General features: G+C 39.5%; 3 protein-coding genes across 19 annotated transcripts in view; 1 reads left to right on the top strand and 2 right to left on the bottom strand.

Annotated features, from left to right (window-relative positions):
• Positions 1-5,495, bottom strand: part of HAUS2 (HAUS augmin like complex subunit 2) — a 9,617-nt gene extending 4,122 nt beyond the window's left edge. For 2 of the 7 annotated variants that reach the window (XR_003428205.1, XM_027084040.1), the window contains exons 1-4: positions 5,368-5,495; positions 1,882-1,974; positions 1,452-1,521; positions 341-473 (exon numbers count right to left, since the gene is read on the bottom strand). Coding sequence is in view for 6 of the 7 variants with exons in the window: in XM_027084040.1 (XP_026939841.1) it covers positions 341-473; positions 1,452-1,521; positions 1,882-1,974; positions 5,368-5,460 (389 nt within the window). In the remaining variant the exon portion in view is untranslated. Of the gene's footprint in view, positions 1-340; positions 474-1,451; positions 1,522-1,881; positions 2,085-5,367 lie in introns of those variants that run through there. The other 5 variants (XM_027084037.1, XM_027084039.1, XM_027084038.1 and 2 more) reach the window with 5 other exon arrangements.
• Positions 5,496-5,517: 22 nt separating this feature from the next.
• The window catches only part of LRRC57 (leucine rich repeat containing 57), a 28,416-nt gene continuing 15,435 nt past the window's right edge, over positions 5,518-18,498 (top strand). For 4 of the 9 annotated variants that reach the window (XR_003428204.1, XR_003428202.1, XR_003428201.1 and 1 more), the window contains exons 1-6: positions 5,865-5,970; positions 6,076-6,214; positions 6,884-7,152; positions 9,465-9,650; positions 10,298-10,460; positions 15,935-16,066. Coding sequence is in view for 5 of the 9 variants with exons in the window: in XM_027084034.1 (XP_026939835.1) it covers positions 5,887-5,970; positions 6,076-6,214; positions 6,884-7,152; positions 9,465-9,650; positions 10,298-10,339 (720 nt within the window). In the remaining 4 variants the exon portion in view is untranslated. Of the gene's footprint in view, positions 5,775-5,864; positions 5,971-6,075; positions 6,215-6,883; positions 7,153-9,464; positions 9,694-10,297; positions 11,839-15,934; positions 16,067-18,498 lie in introns of those variants that run through there. The other 5 variants (XM_027084034.1, XM_027084035.1, XM_027084033.1 and 2 more) reach the window with 5 other exon arrangements.
• The window catches only part of SNAP23 (synaptosome associated protein 23), a 36,112-nt gene continuing 31,866 nt past the window's right edge, over positions 14,253-18,498 (bottom strand). For all 3 annotated transcript variants that reach the window (XM_027084044.1, XM_027084046.1, XM_027084045.1), the window contains exons 6-8: positions 18,028-18,186; positions 16,801-16,945; positions 14,253-15,594 (exon numbers count right to left, since the gene is read on the bottom strand). In XM_027084044.1, coding sequence (XP_026939845.1) covers positions 15,529-15,594; positions 16,801-16,945; positions 18,028-18,186 — 370 coding nt within the window. In that variant the 3' untranslated portion in view covers positions 14,253-15,528. The remainder of the gene's footprint in view (positions 15,595-16,800; positions 16,946-18,027; positions 18,187-18,498) is intronic.

Genomic DNA, 18,498 nt, shown 5'->3' with positions numbered 1-18,498 from the left:
GCAGGGGACACGGGTTCGTGCCCCGGTCCGGGAAGATCCCACATGCCGTGGAGCGGCTGGGCCCGTGAGCCATGGCCGCTGAGCCTGCGCGTCCGGAGCCTGTGCTCCGCAATGGGAGAGGCCACAACAGTGAGAGGCCCGCGTAACGCAAAAAAAAAAAAAAAAAAAAAAAGTAAAGGATTTTCTTTCTGGTTTAATGTATCAGCATTAATAACAATATTAATAGATACAATCACTCATATACTGTTTAATGGATTATGCTATGAAATAACTATTAGTCTAAACAAAAACTACCCTCAGGGAACATGTGTGACTGTTAACGTCTACTTTTTAGTCTAACCTGTGATAAACAGCTTCAATAGGCAAGTTTTCTTGGCACATGGGTTTCAACAGTCTTTGCCTGAGGGACCGTTTTTCTTTTAGCACCGCTTCCAAATGATTATTCATGCTTTGCAGAGTATGACACTTCTGTGCTACACAAACCAGAAACAGTAATTATAATTAGCAACAGGACAAGTTTTGAAGTCACTAATACTATCAATGGTCAAAAATTAATCCCACCATTTCTCTCCTAAATATCTCCCCTTTGCTCTCTTTAATACCAATACCAGTTTCATTTTCAACTATTTTCTCTTACTTTTCCTACTGACAACCCAATCTAGTGCTAAATTCTTTGTTTCCCAATTCTACTCCTAGTTCAGTGTTTATAGCCAGAGCCATATTCTTCACATAAAGTGTCTGTCTCTAATATTCTATATTAGAGCATTAAAAAACAAGCATTTGTCTTATAAGCTACTTTTATTTCAATATTTTCCCCAGAATTGTTAATGGTTGTCAGTTGTCTCTTCTTTTAAATTTTTATTTAGAAAAAATTTGAAACTTGAAAGTTTCAAGAATAGCTCATTGATTGAACTCTCATATACATTTCCCCTAGACTCACCAACTAACATTTGGATACGTTTTCTTTTTTTCCCCTTCTTCTCTACACGCCCATACATATATTTTTGCTAACCAATTTGAGAGTAAGTTGCAGATGTCAGGACCTTTTACTCCTAAAACTTCAGCATGTATTTCCCAAAATAGGAACATTCTCTTATATAACTATACTACAAGTATCAAATTCAGATAATTTAACATTAGTACAATACTACCAATATTTAATACAGCCTATATTTAAACATCACCAAATATCCCAATAATGTCATTTATTTTAAAAAAACATTTTTCTAATCAAATATTCAATCCATGACTACCCTGTGCTTTAGCTGTCATGTCTCTTTAGGATCCTTTCATCTGGAAAGTTCCTCAGCCTTTGTCTTTTAAGCTCTACTGACTTTGTTAGCTTTGGGGCAATACCTGGAAAAATTATCATAATTTTATAGCCTAGTGCTTAAAGTAATCCAAGAAAAAGTTGAAATTTCAATGATTACTCATTTAACTAAACCACTTACCCAAAAAGGAAGGATGGACAACATCTGCTGCATCTTTTTCTAGTCTTAGGAGTTCAATTTCCAGGTTTTTCTACATTAGAAACAAAAAAACACTTAGCTCATGCAGAAAGTAGCCTGAAGTAAAGGCTTTGATAAAAATGGACAGTCTTTAACTCAGGAATATTTAAGGGGACCAGGAGGATGATTTGTTATGAGAGCCCAGGGATTTACTGAATCTTTTCATTTTGGTGTTCAAGCCCTGTTGCTGCTACTGCTACTACTCCTAACTACTACTATGACCATTATGACTATTATTAACTACTGCAAAGAAAAGCCTATACGACTATGTGCTAGATAGACACTGTCCTGCGTGCAAGAGGATTACTGTTGGAGCCAGTTAAGATTTTTTTCCATACTAGAGGTAGAAAGTAAAAACTCCAACATAATTTACCTGGTAGATTTCAGCTTGAATATCTGTGATCTGCTGTAGTCTGGAGAAGTTCACAAAGCAAGAAGTTGATTTCTTAGATATATTTAACATCTCCTATTGGTAAGTGAACAGAGAAAGCAGCAATACGTCAGAGTTTGTGTGTGTGTTGGAATAGCATGGCCACGTGTCTAAAATATGAGGATATATTATGTCCAACGCTGCCCCTGAAAAATGAAATACAGAGTAGGACAGTGCAATGTATATTTCCTGTTTTTTAAAACCTGCACCATCACAAATCTTTTGCCCAAATATTAATATTTTAAAAATAAGAAAAACAAAGAAGAAAATCACTTTGTACTATTTCTTAAGGCATCATGCACAATAGACTGGCATTGCTGATAGCTTACCAAAAAATTCTAAAGTTGAAATTGTTGGAGAATCACTTCTACACAAATGACCTAGTCTCTCAGACCTTCCTGGGGCTAAAATTAAACACTTCCTGGGCTATGGAATCATTCACCTGATTCATTAAATGACCTCTATTGGTTACAAGTCATTCATACTGTCTCTTTCCGCATTCTCCCTCTCTTAGATAAAGGAATGTTTTGTCCAGGCATAATTATTCCTTGAAAAAGGCTACCCTCCACCTCCTTTTTATCCTTTCATTCTATATTATACTGCTTTCTTAAATTGCAGGTTATCTCAGAATAAGAATATTATCTTGTTCATCCCTTGGCTTCATCTATAATTTTTTCTATCCTCTTTTTCTTCTCTAGAATGTTAGCACAGGAAAGAACTTCAGATATCATATAGGCCAAGGATTGGGAAGCTACAGCCTATGAACTAAATGCACCCATCGCCTGTTTTTGTATAGCTTAAGGGCTAAGAATGGTTTTTATATTTCTTAATTGTTGGAGAAAAAAATCAAAAGAAAAACATTGTGACACATGAAAATTATACGAAATTCAAATTTCAGGGTCCAGAAATAAAGTTTTATTGAAATTCAACTTCACTCGTTCATTTACTTATTATCTCATGTTGTTTTCATACTACAACAGCCTAGTTGCGACCCTATGGACCTAAAAGCCTCAAATACTTATGCTCTGGCCCTTCGTAGCAAATGTTTGCTGACTGATGATAATCAATTTTATAACATTTATTGAGTTAGGCAACAGAAGATTCAAGGATGAACGAAACAAGCTCTCTGCCCTTAACAAGCTCATGATGGTTGGGAAGGAAAAGGTATTCCAGACAGAAAGAACTAAACATTATAAATGCTCAGTACCTGGGACTTCCCTGGTGGTCCAGTGGGTAAGACTTCGTGCTCCCAATGCAGGGGGCCTGGGTTTGATCCCTGGTCAGGGAACTAGATCCCGCATGCATGCCACAACTAAGAGTTTGCATGCCTCAACTAAAGATCCCGTGTGCTGCAACTAAGACCCAAGGGAGCCTAAATAAATAAATATTTTTTAAAAAAAGAACAAAGCTGAAACAAACAACATTTTCTATAAGAGTTGTATCATATCACATCACAATTTTAAGCATCACTCAATTTTTAATTCACATGGGAGGATGTGCACTTAAGGGATGGACTGCTTAAAGGGATCACATAATACATCATTTTGAAAGAATCAATGATAAATCCTTGTAATAAAAATAGGTTTTTTATATGTAAAGTTTGCTTAAAGTAAAATCATGCTACAAATCTTCAAAGTTTCCTCACTGGGCCTAGCTGTGCAGTAAGATTATAAGAAGGTCTTTTTAAAAAACATTTATTTATTTATTTATTTTTTTATGGCTGCATTGGGTCTTTGTTGCTGTGCACGGGCTTTCTCTAGTTGCGGCGAGCGGGGTCTACTCTTCGATGGGGTGTGCGGGCTTCTCATTGCTCTGGCTTCTCTTGTTGCGGAGCATGGGCTCTAGGTGCACGGGCTTCAGTAGTTGTGGCACCTGGGCTCAGTAGTTGTGGCTCACGGGCTTAGTTGCTCCATGGCATGTGGGATCTTCCCAGACCAGGGGTCGAACCCGTGTCCCCTGCATTGGCAGGCGGATTCTTAACCACTGCACCACCAAGGAAGTCCCTATAACAAGGTCTTATGGAGCTATGGATTGACAAAACAGGTATCTGTCTAATTAGTGTTACTTGAAGGACACTATGAAGATCGTCCCACAGACAACTCGCAGCCCAATTCTCAGTCCCAAATGTCTTATAGTATGAATTTACCAAATTACTTTGTTACAGAACTGGACAATACAGGTGAGAGCACTAGGTAATCTGGTAGCAAGAAAACACAGGAGAGAAGTGAGGAAGGTGAGAACTGGGGAGTGCTGTGGTTATGTTTTGCCTATTTTCCAGTGCATTCATTCCTACCCCTTGTTTCCCCCCAAATCCATAAGGTCTGGCTACTAGGTCTTCAAGTAATCTAGAAAAGTCCTTCAACAGACGTTTAAACTCTTTCAAGATAGTGTTACAGTATCTATCATCTATTACAGTTCATTTTAGAGATGATATAATGTGTCAGAAAAGGGAGAGCTCTGGGATCTAACTCTACTTCACTAGTTGAGTGGCCCTGGACACGTTTCTTAGTCTCCTCAGGTCTTAGTTTCTGCATCCTAAAATTACTGTAAGTAGATAGTAGAATTCTCTAATGACTCTTCTAGGTATAAAAAGTTGTCTATTTTTCATAAATCTTTCATCATGTGCATAGTGCTAATCTCTGTAGATGGTTTTACCTTTTCTATTTTTCTCAGTTGCCTTTTTAGTGAAATTCCTCAACTTCCTCATTGTCTCAAATTTTCTTTCCCTTCTCTCAACCTTCTCCCATTCCCTTGTCACATCTGCCATTTCTATTCCATTATTCCCTCACATCTTCAATTTCTCCCTCTGTTGGCTTGTTCCCTTTGGCCTATGAACATGCTCTTCCCGCCGAACCTAAAACTACCACCCCTTGGCTAATCTCCCTCTTCTCTCCTTCTCAAAATTAATTCCTTCCTCCAATCATGTTCCAAGGTCTCTCGGGTCTTTTTCACCAATGTTTTTTTGTTCCCCCCCCGGCCTTTAAAGATGCGTGCTTCCCTTGGCGCTCTCCTGTACCCGGCGCCTCCCGTAATGCTTCAATATTTCACACAAACGAGCGTTCTTTGGGAACGTATGTTTTAACCACCTACCCGTTATTTCCCAACCCCGCCACCGATTACAATCTAGAGGCGGTATCACTGGATGAAAAAAGGCGGGTAACACTAGTCTTTATTACCGCCCAAGAACTGACCTGGGATAACTCGCCTGCCAGACACTTGAAACACCATCTCCTTAGAGCCCCGCTTTTGCAGAACCCACCGCGGACCAGTCACTTCTGCTGCCTACAAGGAGCTCCATCGGCCCCGACTCTAGAACAGCCCCCAGCCAGCACCCTCCCACCCACTCCCGCAGCCAGCACCACCACCTCACAGCTATCTTCTGTCGCCACCGTGGGCACCCCCTTAATGACGGCATCGCCCACCACGCACCTGAGTAACCAAGCCCGAAGCTACGAAATGTCCCAGCAGTAGCCCCGCAGCGTTTGGCTCGGACGCCGGGTCCCAAGCTTTCGCCTCAGCCATGGCTGGCAGCCGCCTTTCCGGGTGGCGCGGAGAGTGAGCGGAACGCACCGCGCGGCTCGATGACGTCACAGGGCGTTTCCGACCCGGCGGAAGCCTAGGGAGCGCATCCCAGGCGAGCGCGGGTCCCGGGTCCTCCCCTGCGGAGCCGGCTGTGAGCGGAGGGGTAGGAGGCGAGTTCGGGGATCCCTGATCCTCTGTAGGCTCCTAGCGGCGTCTAGCCTTGGAACAGCTGCAAAAGCGGTGGGGCCTGGTGTTCTTCCCTTTCTTCCTTGCCACTCTTGAGCTGGCCCCCAAGATCCAGGGATCGGCAGGAGGTGACAGCTGGAGCTTGAGACCTAGCCGGGAGGCCGACGGGGTGGCTGGGTGCAGGGCCGAGTGGTGACAGCTGCTCTTCCTTCCCGCAGAGACCCGAGCCTTGGCGCTAGGATGGGAAACAGTGCCCTCCGCGCTCATGTGGAAACCGCGCAGAAAACTGGTGTCTTTCAGCTTAAGGACCGTGGGCTGACCGAGGTGAGACTGGGAGGGATCCGACCAAGGGAATTTAAAGGGAGAGGGACGGCGGGCGGTGAAGTTAATAGGTAAGGGATTCTCCGCGCTGAGAGCCCCTTTCTTCAGTTCCCCTCAGAGTTGCAGAAGCTGACAAGCAATCTCAGGACCATCGACTTGTCCAACAACAAGATCGAGAGTCTACCGCCTATGATTATAGGGAAGTTCACTCTGCTGAAGAGCCTGTCCTTGAACAACAACAAACTGAGTATGGCTTTTGCGCCTGGGAATTTTGCTAGTTATCAGCTGTTAAGAAGGGTGGTTTTTCTCTTGGAATAGAGTGTGGAGTACGATTATAATGTTATTAAACTGGTTTTCAAATAAATGTATCAGAATCTTAAAAAAGAAAAAGAAGGGTGTTTTTTTTTTCTTACAAGCTGATTTTTGTTGTTATGAAACTGTTCAGGAGCTCAAGATGCAGAAGAATGTCAGAGTCCTTGAAGCTTTCTATCTCTTGTAATTACATATATAAGCCTCCTCTCCTGGTGTAATGATTGGTAGGAGGTTAATTTGGACTTGAAAGGGACCATCTTTGGGGTATAATGTAAGCAGAGCTAACTTTGCTGCTAATTTGGAAGGGCGGATGGGATGGTAAGGAGAGGGCCTTCCAAATCCCACAAAATTGCTGTGGGATTGTGCAGTGGCCCCTTCACAAAAGGAGCCTATTATACACATAATGCTTTCCTGAATTTTGATGGCACCCTCACCTTCTGAAGACGATGTTGGTAAAAATGAAATACTTAAAAATGGCACAACATGTGAAATGCCTATGTATATTAACAAGAGGCATAACAGACTGCCATATAGTTTTTATAAACTTCATCAAAGGTGTTTTTCAGCTGTGTTGGATTCAGGTTTTTAAATTTTTCTTTGCCAGCTGTCCTTCCTGATGAGTTATGCAATCTGAAAAAACTAGAGACACTAAGCCTAAACAACAATCACTTGAGAGAGCTGCCATCTACTTTTGGGCAACTATCTGCCCTTAAGACCCTGAGCCTCTCTGGGAACCAGCTGAGAGCACTACCATCCCAACTTTGTAACCTACGGCACCTGGATGTAGTGGATCTCTCCAAGAACCAAATTCGGAGCATACCTGACACAGTGCAGGAGCTGCAGGTCATCGAACTCAACCTCAACCAGAACCAGGTCTAGAGCTTAAGGGTTTTTTTCTACAGCATGTATGTGGGTTTACGGTCTCCTGAATAAACAATTGTTCTCTAAACTGTAATCATGGAGAGGGGTATCAGAGGCTAGAAGAGAGGTATATTCTATGGGCTGGACTAATTTCAAAGCCCAAAGTGCCGTGAAGTTAGTTGAGACACTGGGTGTGTTTGTTGTGTAGGTGTTTTTTGGAGGGTAGGATGGGTAACATGGTGAGGCAATTTCAAAAGTTAAACCTCTGTTTCACAAACCTTGAGTTCTTCAGATCATCCTCAAATATACCTCTAATCATCTAGCAAGGAGCTATGTCAGGAAGATAGAGTGGAAAAGAGGCTTAAACTCATATGTTCTCAGAGTTGGACATCAGAGTTCATTCAGTTGTCCTTTTGCTGACATCTTTGTCAAGTGTGTGTCCTGCTTTTGCGGAAAAACCGTCAGTGGTAGGATTTTTGGAGATTGTTGGACAGCTTTAATTGCAGTATTTGAAATTTATTTCCATAACTTCAGAAACTCTTTGGTTAACACATATCTGACTGGAGAAACAATCTTTGGTCTAGACATAAGGCACAAATGATGAAACACTGATCATAGTGAGACTGGGTAGTCTTTAGTTTTTCTAGTGTCTACGCTTCTAGATCTGCAGAGTCCATTACAGTAGCCACTAGCCACATGGCCATTAAAATTCATTTAAATTAGACTTAAAAATTCAGTTCCTCGGTTGCACTAGCCATATTTCAAGTATGGCTCAATACAGCCATATGTGGCTAGTGGCTACCATATTGGACAGCACAGATATAGAACATTCCACTAGTTGCAATAAGTTTTATTGGACAAAACTGTTATAGAATGTCCTGACCTTATGTTATGATGAAATTCAGTCAGTCTTGGATGAGATTGGCTTTATCTTTTCCTTAAAGTGGATATTCTTGTATGTTCTTGAGCTTTTTGGAAAAAAATTCTGAATATTTGGGGAAAAATATTGGAAAAAACTTGTTAAGCAAATTGAGCACTTGCTCTACATTCACCTATGCTGCCTTAAATCCATGGTTCTCAGGTTTTAGTGTGTATCAGAATAACCTGGAGAGCTGGTTAAGAGATCACTGGGCTCCACACTCATTGTTTCTGATTTTGTAGGTCTGGGGTAGGGTCTGAGAATTTGCAGTTTTAACAAGGTCCCAGGTGATGGTCTGAGATGATACCAGGCATAGTAAATATAACTAGGTGGCTTGGAGCATTTAAAGGGCAGAAGAGCTGAATGAATCAAAGATAACTGCTTGGTATTGAGCTCAAGAGCCTAAAAGAAGAGTGGTGCTATTGGGAATGGGCATGCTGAGTGGGTTATGACGGTGAAACATCCAATGTGTTTTACTAAAAATCAGAGACATAGGAGTGGAATAGAGGTGGGCAGAAATGAATGTAGATAGATAGCTTAAAAGAAGTGATAGCTTTAAGAATGAATGGCGGCTTCCCTGGTGGCGCAGTGGTTGAGAGTCCGCCTGCTGATGCAGGGGATACGGGTTCGTGCCCCGGTCCGGGAAGATCCCACATGCCGTGGAGCGGCTGGGCCTGTGAGCCATGGCCGCTGAGCCTACGCGTCCGGAGCCTGTGCTCCGCAAGAGGAGAGGCCACAACAGTGAGAGGCCCGCGTACCGCAAAAAAGAAAAAAAAAAAGAGAATGAATGAGCTTTCTAGGAGAAAGTTTAGAAAGATTGAATATTAAGTATTAGGGACTGCTGTTTGAAAAATGTCCATACAAACAAGAAGGGAAGCCAAAAATCAGGAATAATTCAAAAGATAGGAAGAAAAACACAGCACTTAGGTACAAGAAGTGGGAGTTTCAAGAAAGGGATAGCACAGTCAAATGCAACAGGGAATGAGGGCAACGAATCCTTGACTTTGGCAGTAAAGTGGTTGGCATCTATGTACACGTAAAAGATTGGCAGTAATTGTACCAAAATGTTTACAGTGATGGATTACAGGTAACTTTTTTCTCTAACGTCGTATGATTCTCAAATTTTCTATAATGAACAGCGCTTTTATTATCAGAAAAATGTGTTTCCAAAAAGCCACTGGTGACCTTCAAAAAAGATTTGTTTTTTTTTCCCCAAAAAAGTGTAGTAGTAACAGAAGCTGGATAACACAAGAGGCTTCTGGAGTGAGTGGGTAGTGAGAAAATGGAGGTGGTAGAAGAAAGAACTAGGACAAATAGTCAAGTAAAGATTTTTTAATTTAGTAAAAAATAATCATTACAGTGCTTATACTTTTTCCTATTATCCCTTTTATAAATTGTTCAATAGATAGCTCAGATCTCAGTGAAGATATCTTGCTGTCCTCGCCTTAAAGTTCTTCGTTTGGAGGAGAATTGTCTTGAGCTCAGTATGCTTCCACAGAGCATCCTCAGTGATTCCCAGATCTGTCTGCTTGCTGTAGAAGGCAACCTTTTTGAAATAAAGAAACTTCGAGAACTGGAAGGCTATGATAAGGTATGTATTAGTGTACTTCTGAATTTCTAGTCACTGCTCCAGAGAAGAGAAAGGTGAAGTAACTCACACGAGTGTTCCTAGGTACGGGACGTATGTATAATCCGTTTATGTCAGTAAGGATTTGTTCTCCATTTTGGAGGTGGGTTCTGAGAATCAGCCAAATGGTATTGTGCCAAGATGATATTTTTCTCTCGACAGCTTATTGTAAAGCATCTTTTTCTTTTGATAGGTGTCCTATTAAGATATAAAGGAAAGAAAAAAAACACCCCACAAAACCATGTGCTTTAAATTTGCATCTAGAATAGGTAGATTTTGTAGGAAATGAAGGACCATAAAAACCTAAAGGATGTGCTTCCCTGGTGGCGCAGTGGTTGAGAGTTCACCTGCCGATGCAGGGGACACAGGTTTGTGCCCCGGTCCGGGAAGATCCCACATGCAGCGGAGCGGCTGGGCCCGTGAGCCATGGCCGCTGAGCCTGCGCGTCCAGAGCCTGTGCTCCGCAACGGGAGAGGCCACAACAGTGAGAGGCCCGCGTACCGAAAAAAAAAAAAAAACTAAAGGAAAAAAAATCATAAAATCCCAAATAACCAATAAGTTAGTTATTTGCTCAGGGAAAAATAACACATGTATTCTTTCATGATTTTCAGTACATGGAGAGGTTCACAGCCACCAAGAAGAAGTTTGCATGATGTTCTCCAGGAGCATGTGAACCATACAGGACACTGACTTGGAACCTGTTGCAATCTGGCTGAATGAAAGGCTCCTGTTGTTGTCAAGGATATCTGCAGTGAGGAGATGATATTCCAGGAGGTTATATTTCACTCAATGATCTTTTTCCTTTCCAGGGCTCATCTCAAATAAGCTAAAGGGAATCAAACACAGGAAGACTCTTCCATTTTGAGTCATGGATAGGGCAAAGGACAATGTTGATCTTTGAAACCATCATTTGTTTGGCTTTGAGAAACCCAGTAGCTAGTTGCTATGTATACAGTGAGGGGATGCTGCCTGGTACCAGAATAGCTCCACACAACAGCTTGAAATTTCATGTGTCTCAATGTGCGAGCTTTCAGAAAATCATTTGCCATTCCACCCTGTGTTGACACTTCATATTTTTATGAAATTCAAATAATTCATGAGAGGCTGCTATGGTTAATCTAAGGATTTATGATTTTACTCCAGTCCATTAGTTCAATTGCAATGTTTATACTTGGAATTTAGGATGTACATAAAGGTATGACTCTTGATTAAAAGTGTACTTTGTCAGAGAAGCAACAACACAACACTAAGAGGTGTTCCCAAGGCTGCAGTAGCAATTTTTTTTTTTTTTACTATTGCAGGTGCCTTATTGATAGAGGGCTCTGAAGAGCTAAAACTGTATGCAAAACTTGTAAGATACAAGGGTTTTAATAATCAAGATTTTCCTGAAGCTTTGTTAGAAACAGTCTCTTATTTCTGGTCATCTTTTTGTATTTAGAACTCTAATAATCAAATTACCTATCAAAAAGCTACTGTTACAGTATTTTACAACAACTTATGTTTATCAAATTTATTCTCCGAATGAGAGAATATACTAAAGATTTTTTAATAACTATGGCTGGAAGAAAGGTTAATCCTTTAAAGTAAGACGACAGGGAAACTTTAACCTGTAAATGGCCCTTTGTTTGAAAGTAAACTGATAAGAAATGTTTTATGTTCTTGTTCGGGTTGCAAGAGTACTGAAATGCCTTCATGTGACTTATAAACATTTTGTGGTACTGGAAACCATGCTTATTAAGAGAAACTGAAGCTATAAAAGTAGATTTTTTTCAGACTGTTACTGGCAGGAACATTTAGAAAGCTACAACTCTGCTGTTTTCGGATGTTTTGTCTTAGCCAAGGGGCCGTCATTTACCATGTACTGTTAGTTCTCATTTTACAAACCTAGTTTAACCATTACGTCAAGAGATCACAAGAGCCTAGTGTTTATATGAGGAAAGTCTCTCTGACCTTAAATCTGGTCTAGGGGTTCTCTTTTTCCCATGTTATTCTCTGTTTCTCAACTGGGGAGGGATGGGGGTGCCAGTTTACATTACCAATTGAGTTTTGTTTTTTATAAACTTTGTTTAATGCTTAATCTTATTGATCTACTGAACATTTCTCTATTTTATCAATACTTATCTAATAAATCAGAACTTATAAATTAAATAACTTAAATGTCCCAAGACATTTATTAATGGGAGTTTTAAAAATCCCTACCCTTAAGAGAATCCCGTTTTGATGGCTAACTTTCACAACTTGGACCCAGCCTTGTTTCCAGATACCCTCTCTTCACTCTCATTCACTTGCCCAGTCTTACCAGGTTATTCTGCTCCTTAAACCCACAGTGCAACGTCTGTCTCCTTTAACTGTCTTTACATTGTTTGCTCAGTCAGAATGCCCTCTCTTACTAACACGCTCCTTTTCTGTCTAAGCCCCTTCCTGAGAAGTCTAAGCCGAATTAACTGCTCCATCTGTTACGGCAGCATTTCTCACATTCTGTATTCATCTGCCTCTTGCTAGACTGAGCTACTTGAGGGCAGGGATTAAGTGAAGTAATATGCCCAAAGATATAGTACACAAGTATTTAGACTTAAATATGAGCTAATAAAGTGGGTTGACTTGAGGTCTGGAGACTGAGATTCTAAATCACCTACCTTCTTTTAGAGCTTGGTTAGAAGTCAGTGTAGTATACTGAGTAAGAACATGGGCCTTGGAGTCAGAAAGATCCTGATTTGAATCCAAAGTCTATCATTTACTAGCTTTATGACTTTGAGCAACTTACTCTCATCCATAATATGGGGAAACACCTCCTACCTCTCATGTATGTTATGAGGATTTGGTGAAAATATACATAAAAGCATTTAGAATAGTGCCTATGACAGAGTAAGCGCTCAATAAATGGTGCTATTTATTTTACCTGTAAAACATTAAAATAGAATTTAGCAAGTTGTATAGAAATGGAAGGCTTGGAGCAAACACTACATTAGGATGAAAAACAAATGAGTAGAGAATAAGGAACCTGAATATCAACCTGAGAACTATAAGTATGCTTAGGAATGTAACTAGGATAACTTAGGGTTTTAGTAAGGGAGTAACCTAAAGAATAGCGTTTAAAGAAACTAATTCTAAGAGCAATTGAGTATAGGATGTCTGGGAAGTAGAAATTTAAGTTAAGGGGAGATTCCTAATCCATACATGACATGAAAAGATCTAGAGTTGAAATGTGGTAAACAAATGATGAATTAAAACTGTGAAAGAAGAAAAAAACAGGCACAACTATAGGGGATAAAGATCACTGTCATAAGACCAGAAACCTGAAGAGGGAGCTTATTGTTAAAAAAAAATTAAGTTCAGTGGAGAATAATGTTTAACTCCTTAATTATAGGTCAGTTTTATGCTCAAGGTCACAAAACTAGTAAATGATTGAACCAAAACTTGAACACAGTTGGTCAGACTCCAGAGCTTGTGCTAACCACCTCAGTCACTACCTTTCAAAAGTAATAGAAACAAGTTTCCAGACAGTGTCACAGGAGAAGACTTTTAAGTCAACAGCTTCTATTTCTAGTGTATTATGAGCCTAAGTTCTACGTCCTCATTCCTCTTTTCTCAGTAGCAGAAGCTTTGAAAAAATATGTAGCCTGGGATCCATGGATGGGCTTTCAAGACCCATTTATGCATGATTCACGTGTGTGTGTTTGTGTGTCTGTTTCTCTGGAGAGATAGGCTGTGTTGTCTTTCATCAAATTCATGAAGAGATCCTTGACCCAAAAAGAGCTCCGCTCTAGAGAGAATAGCAGCTATCATTTAATAAGCTCTTACGTTTGCTGGGCACTGCTCTAAGTGCTTTACATGCATTACCACATTAAGTCTTCGCAGCAACTCTATGAGGTAGGAATCATTAATCCCACTTTACGCACAAGGAAACTGAGGCACAGAAATGGTTTTATAGTCACTCAGCCAGCAAGTGGCAGAGCTAGAGTGTAAATCCAGACAATATGGTGCCTTAGTTCACACTTCTAACCAATTATACTGTTGGAACAGCATACTGGTATCTTTAGAACTATTTCCTTCAGCCATAATAGTGTTAAAATTTTTTTTTAACGCTTTTAGGAAGGATATTTAAGTATAGAACAGCCCCCAGTGTTTTATACCTTCTTATTATACACACACATTTACTACCACCTGCCAAACTACTCCTTTTTGGCATGTGGCATTTCTATTACTGAGGGCCTAATTAAATCTCACTATAAATATTTTCCTTTTCAGCCTTTGAAAGTTCCCATGTTAACTCTATCTCCTCCAGTAAGTGCGTTGCAGTTTTCACTCATAAACACTTTCAGTCGCTAGTGTATTATAAGCTCAAATGAATAAAACAACTAGTAATGATTAAAATGAACCTTATGACAAATCATAGCAATGAAAAGTCCTATATTTCCAATGAAAATGGGAAAGGTGCTAATAAAGTCAGGTGTTTGTTGGAGTGCCTTTTGATTTATGGATCTTTGCTCTATTCAGTTTGTCAAATAAGAGCTGACAAAATTATTGCTTTCCACCCCCCAAAAAGTACTCACAGAAGCACATCACTTATTTGAAAAAACAGTTCCATTAGTTAGTTACAAAATTTAATTGTAAGGATCAAACAGTGGTTATTGGTCAAACCAATCGACATTAATAGCTTTGAAGTGTGCAGAAGCTAGTTTTTAAATAAAGGTGACAAATACCAATCAGATTCTTATAACACTGTTCAGGATCTAAGCAAATGTGATTCTGGAAGTTGAATCCAAAAAGCTAAGAGAATCATAGTGCAATCATCAATAAGTAAACCAAAGACATAATTTTCTAAATCATTTTTAAACAGAATAAATTCTAGTTTTTAAAAAAGTTTAAAGCTACATAAAACTCAAAGTAATCTAACTATTTTCTACCTGAGATCAAAACAAGTTTCTTTTTTCCTATCTAAACAATTCTTGGCATTGAGGTAAATCTGAATTCACGTGATATACTTTGTCAAACTTTTCCAAAAAATTTTAAGCCCTGCTGTAGAGAGAAATTCTCATAATATATATACATATTTACATATTTCTTCTTCAAAGACTAATGACAAATTTATGAGGTTAATAGGCCTGTAATGGGACCATGATACTATTAATAATATGAAAATAAAAAGCCATTCATTTATACCATGTGTTCCTATATGGTGCAATATGAAATGGGATCATAGAATCTATGTACATAGATGAACCACCAAGAGTTCAGAAATTAAGCTCACTTTAAGAAAACTCATTCTGTTATTTGAAGCAGAGGTTGCAAAGTTGTGATGTATAACAAAAATATTGTGTATACAGGCTCCAAAACCAAGCATTGGCCTAAACTGGCAAAAACTGCAACTTAAACAGAAATTAAACCCACCTAGATCTTCACTGTGGTTATGCAACTTTTGGCTTTAGGGTCTGCAGGTTTTACTGAGGTAACGACCTCTTATCTCTTGCCTCTCCTCCTGTGCCTGCCTCTACTGCCCTCAGCCTTTGACATGGCTGTCTTTGGCAATGCTTCCAAAGTTTCAAAGCAGAAGAACTTGCTAAGTAAATGGAGAGAATGAAAAATAACATTATATATGATGTATGAAAACCAACCTAAGAGTATGGACTGAGAAAGAAAGTACTAGAAGGAAAACTAAGCTGCAGTCTACCCTCAAGGGAAAAAGAAAATAAAAGAATAGGGGGGCTGTTACTCCTAGATCTTCTTCCACATCATCTCCCGATTAGAAGAGTGTGGAACCAAAATTTCAAACTCTGGAAAGGTAATGACTGAAGGAGGAGCTAGGGAAGTGAATAAATGATAAAGAAGTACAGCAGTAGCTTTAGCTGTCAATGAGTTTCTTTGCTCTGGCATTGGCATTGTCAATACGATCTTTGTTGGTGTCAGCCTGGAAAAAAGAAAAATATACCAGCATTACTTCACAAGATAAGCTGCTCTAATAAACATTAAATTTCATGTACTTAGAGTAACTGACACATTGAGAAAATTCCGGAAATAGTCCAAGCCACATTACAAAACTCATTTTGGGCAAGAAGTGACAGAATATCAAATTCATTTGGAAAAACCTGGGTGTATAAACATGACAAAGATATAACAGAAGAAGTTGCCAGTATTTCATGAGTTCTATAACATTTTTTTTCATAGTTTAACATGTCTGAAACTAGGATGCATCTTATAATCAATGGCATGTAGATGCAGTGAAAATATAATGCTCTTCTCTGCTATAGATCTGGACCTTGTGGGAGTCCCCTGAACTGAATCATAGAAGCTCATCTGGAGCTAGCCTAGATCTCACCCAGAGACTGAAATAACCTACCCCAAGATCTGTGGAACAGATGTATCACCATCCATATCAATATGTAAGTTAAAATGATGGGTAATATGTAGCCTAAACCCACGTAACAGCATTGAAAACATCTTATGAACCATTATTTGCCTCAATGAAATCCATCATAAGTGATTCAACAGAAAGCCAAGCTGAAAAACTTACCCCAACCTTTAAAGTATACTGAGATTTTAATGAAGTAACAATAAATAAGAACAGCTTTTAGATGTGACACAACCAAACACAGAACACAATTTCAGTATATTTTATATCATATGAAGTAACAAATAGCAACCACACTTTTTTGTTACTCTTGTTTTTGTGTGTCCACCCCATGAGAACCATTCTGCAGAACTGATTTTTACCTACTGACTCATGAGATGAAGATTCAGGAACTTACTAATTTGTTATTAGTTAACAAAATAAAATTCCAAAAGCTAACTCGCTCTTTCAGGGGGAAAACAAAAAAACAAAAAAAAAAAACCCCGACAGCTCACAGAAAGGTTAGAGGAGATTGTGAGCTTCATGTGTGAAATTTTAAATAAAACCACTTCGTCCCAAGGTCTTGGTTTCAAAATGAACCAGTTGAGTAAGAGACAGGAGGACTCGACTATTGTTTTTCAATGTGTTAGAACTCATCAAAACTGCAAGGCCTGTGAGGACAGGATCTTATCCCTATTGCTCTCCCCCAGAGCATCTAGCACAGATGTCTATCACTAAACACTATACCGGATGTCTCATTTTCCTGTGGCACTAAAAAGCTCTTACCTTTTCTGTGATCCGTTCTATTTGTCGATTTTGAGCATCAATCTCATTGCCTATGTCCAGGGCCATATTTTTTAGATTTCCTAGGATACTGCCCACTTGAGTCAGGTTCTCTTCCATTTCATCTTCCCTGGCATCATTTGTTATACTATCACAAAAAGATAGTTAATTCAGTACTTTGGGGTGAATTAGAAATGGAGTGAGTCTGGATTTAGTTTTTATAAAAATAAGTAACCAAAATGACCTCAGCAAGTGTTGGACCCAACAGATGCAGGTTACCATTCTTGGGAAACATTCCATAGTAAAAATGGAAAGACTAATCCAAGAGAGCACAACATCTTAAAGCCATTTAAGATTAAGAAATAACTTTAGGATAGTGGTTTTTCAAAGTGTAATTCCCAGCATAACCTGGGAACTTGTTAGACATGAAAATATGCTAATTCTCACACTCCACTCCAGATCTCCTCAATCAGAGACTGGAAGGGACCCCAGCGATCTGTGTTTTAATAAACCTCCCAGGTGATTCTGATGCATGCTTAGGTCTAAAGAACTACTGCTCTAAAATAAGGGTTGCAAAATCCTGGCCCAAAGCCAAATCTGGCCTGCCTTCTGAATTTATAAATAAGGTTTTATTTGAACACAGCCATGCTCATTTGTTTATATATTGTTTATGGCTGCTTTTACCCTACAACAGATTTGAGCAGTTGAGTAGTTGTGACTGAGACTGTATGGCCTGTAAAGTCTGAAATATTTACTATCTGACCTTTTACAGATATCCTTATAGGGATTTGGTCGACTCCTACTCTAGATGATACATTTTAAAACACATCTTCTTATTTACAGAAGTAAAACATGATTACTTGAATAATTTGGAAAGTACTTTACAAAGAAAAGTTAATCCATCCTTGAATGTCAACAATCCCAGTCACCATTTTGTCAGAAGGCAAATATTAAAATGGAATAAGGGACTTCGCTGGTGGTCCAGTGGTTAAGCCTCCCCGCTTCCACTGCAGGAGGCACGGGTTCGATCCCTGGTCGGGGAACTAAGATCCCACACACCCCCACATGCTGTGCGGCCAAAAAAAAATTAAAAAAACATCCAAAAAAAAAAAAAAGGAATAAATGCTATTTCTAATTAATAAGTTGGGGTTCATGCATAATTACACCCAGTCTCCAGAGAGAGCCATTCATTTAGGAAAAGAATAAAAATATTGGGAAGAGCTGGCATACCGTTTAATGTATCCGCCGCTGGCTGCTCCTGTGGTTGCTTGCTGAGGCTGACCATTTGTCACTCGGCCTGGCTGCTTAGATACTACATTGCTAGGAGAGTTGTCTCCACCATCTCTCCATGTTGCCTTATAGACTTTACTAGACTCAAAGTTCTTTGTCCTATATAAGAGTCAGGAGTGTAGAGAGATACCAAAAAGCAGGAGAGGGAGAAATGACATTATTAGTGCTTGTTACCTTAGGGATGCCCTAGCACCCTTAGAATAAAAGCTACATGCAGCTAGATCTAGATTATCTACACTATGCTCCATCACAATCTGGCATTGAAAAAGATGAACTGTGTAAGCCCACTGACATTAAAAACGTTTTTTTAAAGGTTAAACTACTACCACCAAATCTTCACTGAGCAGTTAGCAAGTACCAAAATGTAATTATTTGATTTTTCAGGTTCTCCTAGCCTCTGACACTCTCCAG

Source organism: Aethalodelphis obliquidens, unplaced genomic scaffold (assembly GCF_003676395.1).
Source record: "Aethalodelphis obliquidens isolate GAN/ISIS:26980383/991018 unplaced genomic scaffold, ASM367639v1 scaffold51, whole genome shotgun sequence".
In the NCBI taxonomy this organism is placed as follows: Eukaryota; Metazoa; Chordata; class Mammalia; order Artiodactyla; family Delphinidae; genus Aethalodelphis; species Aethalodelphis obliquidens.
Note: the sequence above shows the minus strand (reverse complement) of the source record. Positions and strands in the feature narration are given on the sequence as shown.